The sequence below is a fragment of the Orcinus orca genome, chromosome 3 (genome assembly GCF_937001465.1).
Source record: "Orcinus orca chromosome 3, mOrcOrc1.1, whole genome shotgun sequence".
In the NCBI taxonomy this organism is placed as follows: Eukaryota; Metazoa; Chordata; class Mammalia; order Artiodactyla; family Delphinidae; genus Orcinus; species Orcinus orca.
This window is the reverse complement of record NC_064561.1, coordinates 58,155,729-58,168,668: the sequence shown is the minus strand read 5'-3', so window position 1 is coordinate 58,168,668 and position 12,940 is coordinate 58,155,729. Positions and strand designations below refer to the sequence as shown.

At 44.3% G+C, this 12,940-nt stretch overlaps 1 protein-coding gene across 3 annotated transcripts in view; it reads right to left on the bottom strand.

Moving 5' to 3' along the window:
- Positions 1-495: 495 nt before the first annotated feature.
- The window catches only part of CCDC69 (coiled-coil domain containing 69), a 36,682-nt gene continuing 24,237 nt past the window's right edge, over positions 496-12,940 (bottom strand). The window contains exons 5-9 of one of the 3 annotated variants that reach the window (XM_033406865.2): positions 4,495-4,568; positions 3,483-3,584; positions 2,875-2,994; positions 1,865-1,962; positions 496-893 (exon numbers count right to left, since the gene is read on the bottom strand). In XM_033406865.2, coding sequence (XP_033262756.2) covers positions 716-893; positions 1,865-1,962; positions 2,875-2,994; positions 3,483-3,584; positions 4,495-4,568 — 572 coding nt within the window. In that variant the 3' untranslated portion in view covers positions 496-715. Of the gene's footprint in view, positions 894-1,864; positions 1,963-2,874; positions 2,995-3,482; positions 3,643-4,494; positions 4,569-12,940 lie in introns of all 3 variants that reach the window. The other 2 variants (XM_049707833.1, XM_049707834.1) reach the window with 2 other exon arrangements.

Genomic DNA, 12,940 nt, shown 5'->3' with positions numbered 1-12,940 from the left:
TACTTAGATCCACTAGGTGGCCCCCGTGTCCTGATGGCACTGAGGCCGAGGGACCGGGAGTGCAGGGCAGTGAGCCTTGCCCGGTCCAGGAGCAGCAGCTCTGCCGGTAACCCCTAGACTGATCGGATTCTGGGCCTGGGACTGGTGCCATGCCCGATTCACTGCCCAGTCGGCAGGGCCTCCAGTGCCCCCCTCCCAGCCACTCACCCGCCCCAGTTTGATTCACAGCATGTGGCCCCTGTCCTCCCCTGCCCCCCAGCCCCTAGTCTAAACTTCAGACAAGCCTAGAATGGGACACTAGGGCCGTCTGTTCAGTTCCCCCAACCGGTTCAGCGGCTGAGAAAAGGCCGGGGCGGGAGTGGGGCTTGGGGGGATGGCTGCGGGAAGTGAGGACCAGTGGGTTGTCTCCTCTTGGTCAGATGACCAATATGGCATGGCTGCCCCTGGGGAAAGCCTCAGAACCCCCCGATCTGAACAGACAGGAGGGGAGGGAGGAAAGGGCTCTTCTTGCTTGTCCCCTGCGCCAACTTGCGGGGCCCCCGAAGCCCGAGGGTGAGTGTACGTGGCCCAAGCCCCCAGGGCTGACTGGCCGCACGTCCTGGCTCCCCATCTCACTCCCACCCTTGTCCCCTCCTAGGGACAAGAGGCCCCTGCTGTTTTCTCTGCCAAGTCCTCGAGAGAAAGCTGTGACCACAGCATCCCGGTGGTCCAGGCGCTATGTGGCGAGGTAGGAGACCTCAGTGGGGGTGAGAGAGGCCAGCGGGAAGGCGGGGGAGGCGTCGGCCCCGAGGACCCGGTACAGCAGCTGCTCCTTCTCCTGCTGGAGCTGCCGGCGCAACTGCGACTCCTTCTCCAGGGCCTCTCGGGCGAGAAGCAGGTCCTCAGAGAGCTGCCTGTGGACACAGACAGAGCCCAGGGTTGCCTGCGGGGAACCGCCCCTCGGGGTCTCCATCAACTGCAGCGACCAGCCCACTTCTCCAGGAAGCCTTCCCCGGGGGCCCACCGCCCCGTCTGCCTGTCCCAAAAGGCAACTCTGTTTGTCTCCATCCTGGCTAAGTGGGCTCCATGGGAAAGCCCAATCCAGGAAGAAGGAAAGGAAGCTTAGGGTTCAAGAGGCCCGATGAATGAATGAATCGGTTGTAAGGGATCCGTAAATGAGAATAAGATCATGTGTCGGATGTAATTTGTTGGTCTGTTGGAAAAAAAGCTGTTGACCAAGGAGTGTGGCCCTCAGACACCGCCCCCCTGCCCAAGTCCCACTCCCACCCTGGCCTTTTCTCAGCCTCTGAACCAGTTGGGAGAACTGAAGAGACGGCCCTAGTATCCCATTCTAGGCTTGTCTAAAGTTTAGCAGACAGCTCTGGGTTCAGATCTGCTCCACCACTGAGACGTGTAACTCTGGACAAGGTATTCACTCTTGGTGAATTTGTAAAATGGGAATGATAACAGGACTGGCTGTTAGCGTAATTACAAGGATTAGATGAGATAATGTGTAGTCAACAAATTACATCTGCCACGTGATCTTAGTTCTCATTTACGGATCCCTTACAACCGATTCATTCATTCATTTGGCCTCTTGAACCCTACGCTTCCTGTTCCTTCTTCCTGGATTGGGCTTTCCCATGGAGCCCACTTAGCCAGGATGGAGACAAACAGATATTAATCAGCCCTGTGACTTCTGTTTCCGGGCAGAGCCGGTCCCTTGGGATTTCCCTTTGCTGACCCCCCAAGCAAAGAGGAGCCGCATTCCCCAGACAGGCCTGGGCCCACGTCAATCCATTCCCAGGGCCTCTTGGAGACTCTCCCAACTGGAAGTTCACAGAAAAAGTGGTGGGGATGGGAGGAGGGGGGTGGGAGCAGCTACCTGGACACAGCCATCTGGTTGCGGCCTCGGGCATGGAGGTCCTCGTTCTCCTGCTGCAGGGTGGTGATTTTCTCCTCCAACAGCAGGTTTTTTTCTTTCTGTGACAAATAAGAGCGAGCTCAGAAAGCCACCAACCTCACTCGACACAATGTGTGCTGTCACCTCCCTCTTATCTGTGCTCACTGAAAACACTGATTTACTTGAGACCAAATGTCACATTTCGTGAAGCAATAAGATTACTTGGAACAATACAGCTAAGGCATGAACACAGGACTGCCAGCTTTTCGCTTTGCCAGATGAGTATTAAAAAAAGAAGAGCGCCACTACTATTTAAAATCTCCATCAGTTCACCAGAGTATTTTGGTTTTCCAAAAGTCAGAAGTATCTAATGTATAAAAATGTAAGTGTATCTGTTATGCTATTCCACAGAAATGGTTGAAAAAAGTTTATAGGGAAGCTCTGAGATGGTCTGATTTAAAATTTAGGTTGTGCGCCACACAAGAGGACAGGGAACTTCTTCCAGGACAACGTAACATAATCCGTTTGGATTCAACCCTAGGTTCCCAAGGCCTCCCTTCTCCTGGAGACAAAGCCACCTGTGTCCCCAATGCCCACCACTGCCCAGGCCTGTCCTTGCTGACTCTGGCTTTCCAAATCTGTCTGACTTTTTTTTTTTTCAGCCTTGACTTCTTCCTCAGCCCCTGCCTGACCTGTGACATCTGCCAGCCCCTCCTGATTAGCCCGGCTACCTGCCCAGCATCACCCAAGTGACAGCAACATGAGCAGTCAAGAAATGTATAGGACCCAGATGACAAGGAGGCACTGTTGGACCCAGACCAGCCTCAGCGGCTCAAGGGCCGGCACAGGTGGCAGGTCACAGCTGGTATGGACCAGGCTGGGCCCTCCTCAAAGTGCCTTCCCTCTGCACACCTGACAGAGGAAGTGCCCAGAAAGTAGAAGCATGAGCTGCCCCCGCTACCACCCCCCACCAGCCGCTGCCAGCCACGGACCACTGTCTCCATGAGGATGAGCCGCTTGTCTAGCTCGTGGATTCGCTCGTTCTTCATCTCGATGACAAAGTGTAAGCTCTCCAGCTCCTGCTCCCAGAACTGGCTGGGGCTCCCGTACTCCTAGACAGGAGCACAGAGCGATCTCAGCAGACCATCCGGCAGAGGGGGCAGCGGGGCACGGGCGACCTCCCTCCTCCCCACTCTGCCCCCAGCTCTGACTTTCACAAGTCACCTCCCTCTCTTGGCCCATGGAAAGTGCTTAATGTGCTTTATCTTACTCTATTCAATAGTGCATGTTGTGCTCACACCATCACAGATGGGGAAACCGTGGTTCACAGAGGTCAAGTCGCTTGTGCTAAGTGGTAGGTTTGCTCTTTGCACCTAGTTCTGAGTCCAGAGCCTGAGCTCTTGACCATCCTATATGCCTCTCTCTGAACCTTACCTTCCCCCTCAGTGACACGGGGACACTGTTTCTTCCAGACCCTTGCGAAGGTAAGAGTGTCAGGTCTGAGCCCTGTCCTTGAAGAGGGACTGGCCTTTCCTGTTGCCCAGACCTGGACCTCCCTGGAGATGGAAGAAGGAGAAGCTGCGGGTGAACTGCTGCCTACCTGGATGTGCTTCTTGTAGTCCTGACTTAGGATGGACTCCTCTACCCTCTTCACCTTGGCCTGGAAGGCCTCCAGCTGTGCGGTCAGTCTGTCGGTGGTCTCCTGGAGAAGGGAGTGGGATGGGGATGATGAACCCCTGGCCCATAAGGCTGGAGGTGGACTTCTCCACCCCACAGAGAGGGGTCAGTATTGGGTTCTTCAGTCTGTTGTTGCTCTGCCCAACAGTGCAGGCTCTAGCTACTTCGACCACTGCTTGAAACACACAGCCCCACCTCTCCATACCCTTGGGGACGATGTCAGGGCATTCAAGGCCGGTGGTAGTCTGGCATTCAAAATACATGCAAACCGGGCTCAGTGTCCTTGCCCTTTCTCTTCTCTCACTGCTCCCTCTACACGCCTCTCCTGCAGCCAACGTCACATCACTCTTCCAGCTGCCAGGTGCATTCCTGTCTCCATACTGCTCCCCTGCCAAGGATTTCTTCCACCCGAACCTTGCCCATTGCCTTTAGGGCAGTGCATCCCCTCACTATGGCTCACAGACTCTCACCGTCTGCTCCTTGCCTCCCTCTCTGGCCTCAGCTATCTCCCACTTATACTCTATACCCAGTCATCTTGGACTTGTTTCAGTTCCACGGGTACTCTATATTTTTTCCCTTTCCTCCATGCCTTTAAACACTTTTTATTTTATTTTTCCTACCTAAGGCACTCTTCCTACCCTTCTTCATCTGAAAAATTCTAACCCACCCTCAGACTCCAGCTTAGATCTCAATCCCTCTTGGAAGTCCCTGACCAGCCAGATTGGGTCGGACACCTCCTCTTCTGCTTCCACAGGTCCCTGTGCATCCACCCATCGCTCTAATCACACAGTGGCACCAGGCCCATGAAGTCTCCAAGATGCTCCCAGCAGTCCTTGAAAAACAGGGCAACCCTCATCTCAGACCAAGTCCTCCTGAGCTAATATAATAGTGTGGTGGCCACATCACAGAGACTGACATGGCCCAACCCGTCTCACCTGCAGGGCCGCCTTGGCCTCCTGGAAGGAGCAGGTAAGGGCTTCTTTATCCTGCTCATGGGAGGCCTGGAGGACTGGAGGGAAAGGAGACCACTGTGAGCTCAGATCCCTGACACTTCACCCTAAAGCTGTCCGGCAGGCCCCATGAGCTTCAGAGAGCCCAGGTGACCCCCTGGGATCATGGGGACCAGGAGTCTGAGAATGCTTTTATTCCTCCTCCTATCTCATGGGCTTGGGGCTGTACCAGAACTACAGTAGATATTTAATAGAAGCTCATGGAAGGGGAAACAAATGAGATCCTGGGAAGAACTGTGAACCCTACCAGATTGTGGGTGCCACCCACACCCGGCTGAGGGGAAGATCCAAAGGTCTGTGGCAGGCTGTTAATCTCAGGCCACAGCATGCTGTGGAAAATGCACAGGGCCAATGTTCTATAAGTTGGGTTAGCCAAATCACAAAATCATTGACTCATTAGTTGTCAAACTGTGGCACAAAACTACAGTAAGTACATTAGATTTGGGGCCAGGAAATCTACCTGGTCCTAATTCTGCTTCTCTAAAACTGGAGGAGATCACTTGAAATACCTAAAACTCCTGTTGACTCAGTTGTGAAATGGGTCAAAAGAAGCCTGGCCTAGTTGTCTCTAAGGGGTGAGAAAAGGACATGCAAGGGCTCTCCAGGCTGGGCAGTGCTGTGCAGAGCTGGACTTATCACTCTCCAAATTCACAGAGTTTACTTTTCATCCTGCCTCCTCTACAAAGTTCCTTTTGGAAAATTCCAACCTTCTCTTGGCTGAAAGAAGATAAGAGGGAAATGACTAGTCACTGGGTGGGATGGGAAATAGGACAGACAACAGGAAAGTGTAGTACAGCCAAAGGGCCCAGGTATATAAGGGGCCTATGTCACAGTGGGCAGTGACACAAGGAAAAGAATGTTCAGTAACATAAATGTGATCGAGCTGTCAGAAATGGATAAGATCAGCTATATAAAAACCACAGGCTTAATTTTTATAAATTATGGGCTTAATTAATTGGCCTATCAAGACAGGTTTGTTTCCAGGTAAGATGGAGGAAGCACACTCCATGCAGTCTACTGAATTTAGCTATAAAACCGGGACAGAATGAATGGAACAACTATTTTCAGACTCTGAAAGGTAAATGGTAGCAGGCAGACTGGGCAAGAAGATCAGAATTGAAAGTACCACTCAACCAGTACATTTAATTTAAACAAGACCCAGAATCTGATGTATTCAAACATCCAATATATCCAGCATGCAATACAAAATTGCTCAGCTTGCACTTCTCAATACTCAGCATACAAAGAAGTGGGAAAATCTCAATCCTCCTGAGAAAAGACATTCAACAGATGCCAACAGTGAGGTGCCACAGATGTTGGAATTATTAAGGGACTTTAAGGAAGCCACTACACAAATGCTCTGAAATAAGGGAGAACACTCTTCGAAAGGATGGAAAACTAGAAAGTGTAACCAAACATTAAAACTAGGAGGGGGCTTCCCTGGTGGTGCAGTGGTTGAGAGTCTGCCTGCTAATGCAGGGGACACGGGTTTGAGCCCTGGTCTGGGAGGATCCCACATGCCGCGGAGCAACTAGGCCCGTGAGCCACAACTACTGAGCCTGCGCGTCTGGAGCCTGTGCTCCGCAACAAGGGAGGCCGCCATAGTGAGAGGCCCGCGCACCGCGATGAAGAGTGGCCCCCGCTTGTCACAACTAGAGAAAGCCCTCGCACAGAAACGAAGACCCAACACAGCCAAAAATTAATTAATTAATTAATAAACTCCTACCCCCAACATCTTCTTAAAAAAAAAAAAGAATTTTACAACAAAAAAGTGAAGTAAAAAACTCACTTGGTGGGCTCAATAGAAGAACAGAAATGACATAAAAAAGAGCTAGTGAACTTTTGAAGATCAACAGAAATTACCCAATCTGAAAGAAAGTGAAAAAATATTGGAAAAAAATGGACAGAGCCTCAGGAACCCAAAAGATAATCCCAGGATATCTGACATTTGAGTCAAAGACTCAGAAAGGATGCAGCGCAGAAAAACTATAGGAAGGAATGGTTGAATGCTTCCCAAATTTGGCAAAACATAATCCTACAGATTAAAGATGCTCACTGAACATCAAAGTAAACCCAACGAAATCCACACTCAGACGTATCATTTTTAAAAACGAATAACAATCAGCCATAAAAAGAAACGAAATTGAGTTATTTGTAGCAAGGTGGATGGACCTAGAGACTCATACAGAGTGAAGTAAGTCAAAGAGAAAAACAAATACCGTATGCTAACACATATATATGGAATCTAAAAAAAAAAGGTTATGAAGAACCTAGGGGCAGGACAGGAATAAAGATGCAGATGTAGAGAATGGACTTGAGGAGGGGGAAGGGGAAGGTGGGACAAAATGAGAGAGTGGCATGGACTTACATATACTACCAAATGTAAAATAGATAGCTAATGGGAAACAGCTGCATAGCACAGGGAGCTCAGCTTAGTACTTTGTGTCCACCTAGAGGGGTGGAATAGGGAGGGTGGGAGGGAGATGCAAGGGGGAGGAGATATGGGGATATATGTATATGTATAGCTGATTCACTTTGTTATAAAGCAGAAACTAACACACCATTGTAAAGCAATTATACTCCAATAAAGGTGTTAAAAAAAACTAATAAAAAGTCCGGAACAGAATCAAAGAAAAATGGTGCATTACATAGAAGAAGTAAGTTTGAATGAGTTGTGGATTTCTCATTAGAAAGCTTAGAGACTAGAAGGCATAAGAACATTTTAAAACTGCTGAAATAAAAGAACTGTAAATCAAGAATCCTATCTTCAGTAAAAATATCCTTCAGGAAAGAAGGTGAAATAAAGACATTCTAGATGAAGAAACGCTAAAAATTCATCACCAATGGACCTGCTCTAAAAGAACTGCTCAAGGAAATTCTTTAAATAGAAGGCAAATGGTACCAGAGGGCAACTTGAAACTTCAGGAATTTAGGAAGAACAACAGAACTGGTAAACACCTGGGTAAATGTAATAGACTATTCTTTTTCCTTTGAGCTCTTTAAAATATGATGGGTAAAAGCAAAAATTATAACATTGTCTGACGGGGTATTCAGTGTATGCAGATGTAATACATAAGACTAAGTACAACAAAAAGGAGAGATGATAGACCTATATGATGATAAGGTTTGTACATTCCACTTGAACTGGTAAGATATTAATTCTAAGTAGGCTGTTACACATATTGTAATTCTTAGTGCAATCACTAATACATACATACACATACACACACACACATATATACATACACAAAGAGATACAGTAAAAGAGAATAGGGGGGCTTCCCTGGCAGCAAAGTGGTTGAGAATCTGCCTGCTAATGCAGGGGACATGGGTTCAAGCCCTGGTCTGGGAGGATCCCACATGCCGCGGAGCAACTAGGCCCGTGAGCCACAACTACGAGCCTGCCTGGAGCCTGTGCTCCGCAACAAGAGAGGCCGCGATAGTGAGTGGCCCCGCTTGCCACAACTACAGAAAGCCCTCGCACAGAAACGAAGACCCAACACAGCAAAAATTAATTAATTAATTAATAAACTCCTACCCCCAACATCTAAAAAAAAAAAAGAGAGAATAGGTAAGTTAAAAAGGAATACTAAAAAATGTTCAGATACTCCAGAAGAAAGCAGGGAAGGGAAAATAGAGGATAAAAAACAGAACAAACAGAAGACAAACACCAAAACAACATCCATATCAATAACAACATTAAACTGCCTAAACACTCCAAATAAAAGAAACCCCAACTATGTGCTATTGACATGATATAACACCTACTTTTTTTGTTTGTTTTTGGCCGTGCCGTGAGGCTCACAGGATCTTAGTTCCCCGACCAGGGATCGAACCCATGCCCTCAGCAGTGAAAGCACAGAGTTGTAACCACTGGACCACCAGGGTCCCTACAAAAACCTACGTTAAATGTCATAGGTGGGTTAAAAGTAAGAGTGGAAAAGAAACATTTAAAAATAAGGAAGATTCTCGGGTCTTCCCTGGTGGTGCAGTGGTTAAGAATCCACCTCCCACTGCAGGGGATGCGGGTTCGATCCCTGGTCAGGGAACTAGATCTCACATGCATGCCGCAACTAAGGAGGCTGCGAGCTGCAACTAAGGAGCTGGTGAGCCGCAACTAAAGAGCCCTCCTGCTGCGACTAAGACCTGGCACAACAAAAAAATAAGTAAATTAAATTTAAAAAAAAAAGAATAAGGTAGATTCTCAGGGATGAAGACGTACACTACATCATGATAAAGGGGTCCATTCTCCAGGAAGACATAACAAACCTTAAATATTTATACATGAACAGTCATTCTTCAAATTACATGAAGCAAAAACTGACAGAACTGAAAGGAGAAACAAATACACAATTACAGTTGAAGATGTCAACACTCCTCAGTATTCGATAGAAAAGGTAGACAGAGAGTAAAAATATAAACTGAACAATACTGTCAGTGACTTGTTTTAATTAATTCATTTATAAAATACTCAATACACATTCTTTCCAAGTGCACATGAAACTTTTACAAGATAGACCATATCCTGAATCATAAAACAAGCTGAAAAATATTATAAAAGAAATGAAATACAAACTGTGTTCTCTGACCATAATGGAATCAAACTGGAAACCAGTAACAAAAAGAGAACTGGAAAATGTCCAAACACTTGGAAGGAAATACACTTCTAAATATTCAGTGAGCCAAAGAGGAAGTCTCAAGGTAATCTCCCCTGAATATATTTTGAACTGAACAAAAATAAAAATATAAAACATCAATTTGTAGGATGCAGATAATGCAGTGCTGAGGGGGAAATTTATAGCACCAAGTGCTTATGTTAGAAAAGGAGATAGGTCTCAAATCAATAAACTTCTAGTTTAAGAAAATAGAAAAAAAAAGAGCTAACTAGATACAAAGCAAGCAAGCAGGAGGAAGGAAATAAAAAGAGAAGTCAGTGAGATTGAAAATAGAAAAATAGGAAAAAGAAATCAATGAAACCGAAAGCTGATTCTTGGAAAGGATTAGTAAAATCGATAACCTCAAGCAAGACTGACAGAGAAAAAAAATTAAATGCACAGATTACCAATTACAGAAACTTAAGAGGGGATAGCATTATAGATACAGAAGATATTTAAAACAATACTAAGGGACCACTATGAACAATTCCTATGCACATAAACTTGACAACTTAGATAAAGAGTACCAATTACTGAAAAACTACAAACTTCCAAAGCTCATCCAAGAAAAAATACATAACCTGGACATTCCTCTAACTATTGAAGTTAAATCTGTACTTAAATACTTTCTGGAAAGGAAATGTCCAAGTCCATCTTTTCTTGTGTTTATTTGCTGTCTGTATATCCTCTTTGGTCAAGTATCTGTTTAAATCTTTAGGTTTCTCTGACAAATTCTACTGAATATTTAAAAATGATATAGGACCAACTCTATACAATCTCTTTTAGAGATAGAAGAGGAAGGAGCATTTCCCAACTCATTCCACGAGGCAAGCTTTACCCTGATACTAAAACCAGACAGATGGTACAAGAAAACACTACAGACCAGTAGCCCCTATGAACATAGAAACAAACATCTTCAGTAAAATATTAGCAAATCAAATTCAGCAATATATAAAAAGACCAAGTGGGGTTTTGTAACACAAGTCCAAAATTTGAAAACTCAAATCAATGCAATCTACCATGTTGACAGTATAAAGAAAAGTCACATGATTATATGGATCACAGACCTAAATGTAAAACTTAAAACCATATAACTTTTGGGAGAAAACATAGAAGATCTTTGTTACCTAGAGTTCAGCAAAGAGTTCTTAGATATGACACCAAAAGCATAATTGATAAAAGAAAAAATAACTTTGGAATTTATCAAAGTTAAAGCTTTGCTTTGTGAAAGCCATTAAGAGAATGAAAAAGAAAACAAAACCAAACCAAAACACCCACACAGACTAGGAGAAAATATTTGCAAATACAGAGGACTTGTATCGAAAATATATAAATATCTCTCAAAACTCTACAGTAAGAACAAACAAGCTACTTAAAATGGGCAAAGGATTTGAACAGGCATTTTACCAAAGAGGTTATACAGACAGCAAATAAACACATGAGGAGATGTTCTACATGATTAGTCATTACTGAAATGCAGATTACACCCACAGTGAGTCATCATGCTTATTTATTAGAACAGCAAAAAATAAAAAGTATTGACAAGTGTTGGTGAAAAGGAACAGTGGAACTCATCCATCACTGATGGGAATGTAAAATGGTGGTCCCTTAGGAAAGCAGTTTAGTCATTTCTTATAAAACTGAACATACATTTATGATATCCATTCCACTCCTAGGTGTTTACCCAAGAAACTAAAGAACACACAGAGACATGTACACAAATGTTTAGAAGAATTTAAAGAACACAAATTTAGAAGAACACGCAGAGACCTGTACACAAATGTTTATGAAATTAGAACACTCCCTAACAGCATACACAAAAATAAACTCAAAATGGATTAAAGACCTAAATGTAAGGCCAGACACTATCAAACTCTTAGAGGAAAACGTAGGCAGAACACTCTATGACATAAATCACAGCAAGATCCTTTTTGACCCACTTCCTAGAGAAATGGAAATAAAAACAAAAACAAATGGGACTAATGAAACTTAAAAGCTTTTGCACAGCAAAGGAAACCATAAACAAAACCAAAAGACAACCCTCAGAATAGGAGAAAATATTTGCAAATGAAGCAACTGACAAAGGATTAATCTCCAAGATTTACAAGCAGCTCATGCAGCTCAATAACAAAAAAACAAACAACCCAATCCAAAAATGGGCAGAAGACCTAAATAGACATTTCTCCAAAGAAGATATACAGACTGCCAACAAACACATGAAAGAATGCTCAACATCATTAATCATTAGAGAAATGCACATCAAAACTACAATGAGGTATCAACTCACACCGGTCAGAATGGCCATCATCAAACAATCTACAAACAATAAATGCTGGAGAGGGTGTGGAGAAAAGGGAACCCTCTTGCACTGTTGGTGGGAATGTAAATTGATAAAGCCACTGTGAGAACAGTATGGAGGTTCCTTAAAAAACTAAAAATAGAACTACCATACGACCCAGCAATCCCACTACCGGTCATATACCCTGAGAAAACCATAATTCAAAAAGAGTCATGTACCAAAATGTCCATTGCACCTCTATTTACAATAGCCAGGACGTGGAAGCAACCTAAGTGTCCATCATCGGATGAATGGATAAAGAAGATGTGGCACATTATACAATGGAATATTACTCAGCCATAAAAGGAAACGAAATTGAGATATTTGTAGTGAGGTGGATGGACCTAGAGTCTGTCATACAGAGTGAAGTAAGTCAGAGAAAAACAAATACCGTATGCTAACACATATATATGGAATCTAAGAAAAAAAAAAGGTCATGAAGAACCTAGGGGTAAGACGGGAATAAAGACACAGACCTACTAGAGAATGGACTTGAGGATATGGGGAGGGGGAAGGGTAAGCTGTGACAAAGTGAGAGAGTGGCATGGACATATATACGCTACCAAACGTAAAATAGATAGCTAGTGGGAAGCAGCCACATAGCACAGGGAGATCAGCTCCGCGGTTTGTGACCACCTAGAGGGGTGGGAGGGAGACGCAAGAGGGAAGAGATATGGGAACATATGTATATGTATAACTGGTTCACTTTGTTATAAAGCAGAAACTAACACACCATTGTAAAGCAATTATACTCCAATAAAGATGTTAAAAAAAAAAACAAAACTCTACAGTAAGAAGAAACAAGTTAATTAAAATGGGCAAAGGATTTGAACAGGCATTTTACCAAAGAAGTTATACAGACAGCAAATAAACACAAGAAGAGATGTTCTACATGATTAGTCATTACTGAAATGCAAATTACACCCACAGTGCGTCATCACTGTTTATTTATTAGAACAGCAAAAAGTAAAAAGTATTGACAAGTGTTGGTGAAAAGGAACAGTGGAACTCATCCATCACTGATGGGAATGTAAAAAGATGGTCCCTTAGGAAAGCAGTTTAGTCATTTGTCATAAAGCTGAACATACATTTATGATATCCATTCCACTCCTAGGTGTTTACCCAAGAAACTTAAGAACACACAGAGACCTGTACACGAATGTTTAGAAGAGCTCCATTCATAATTGCCTCAAGTTGGAAACGACCTGTCCCCCCAGGGACAAGGGGATGAGTGAACACTAGATCACAGCTCAGCCATGAAAAAGAAGGTACTATTGATATACCCAGCCACTTGGATGACTCTCAAAGGCATCATGATGAGGAAAAGAAGACAATGTTAAAAATTATATTATATTATTTTGTTTCTCTAACAGCCTCA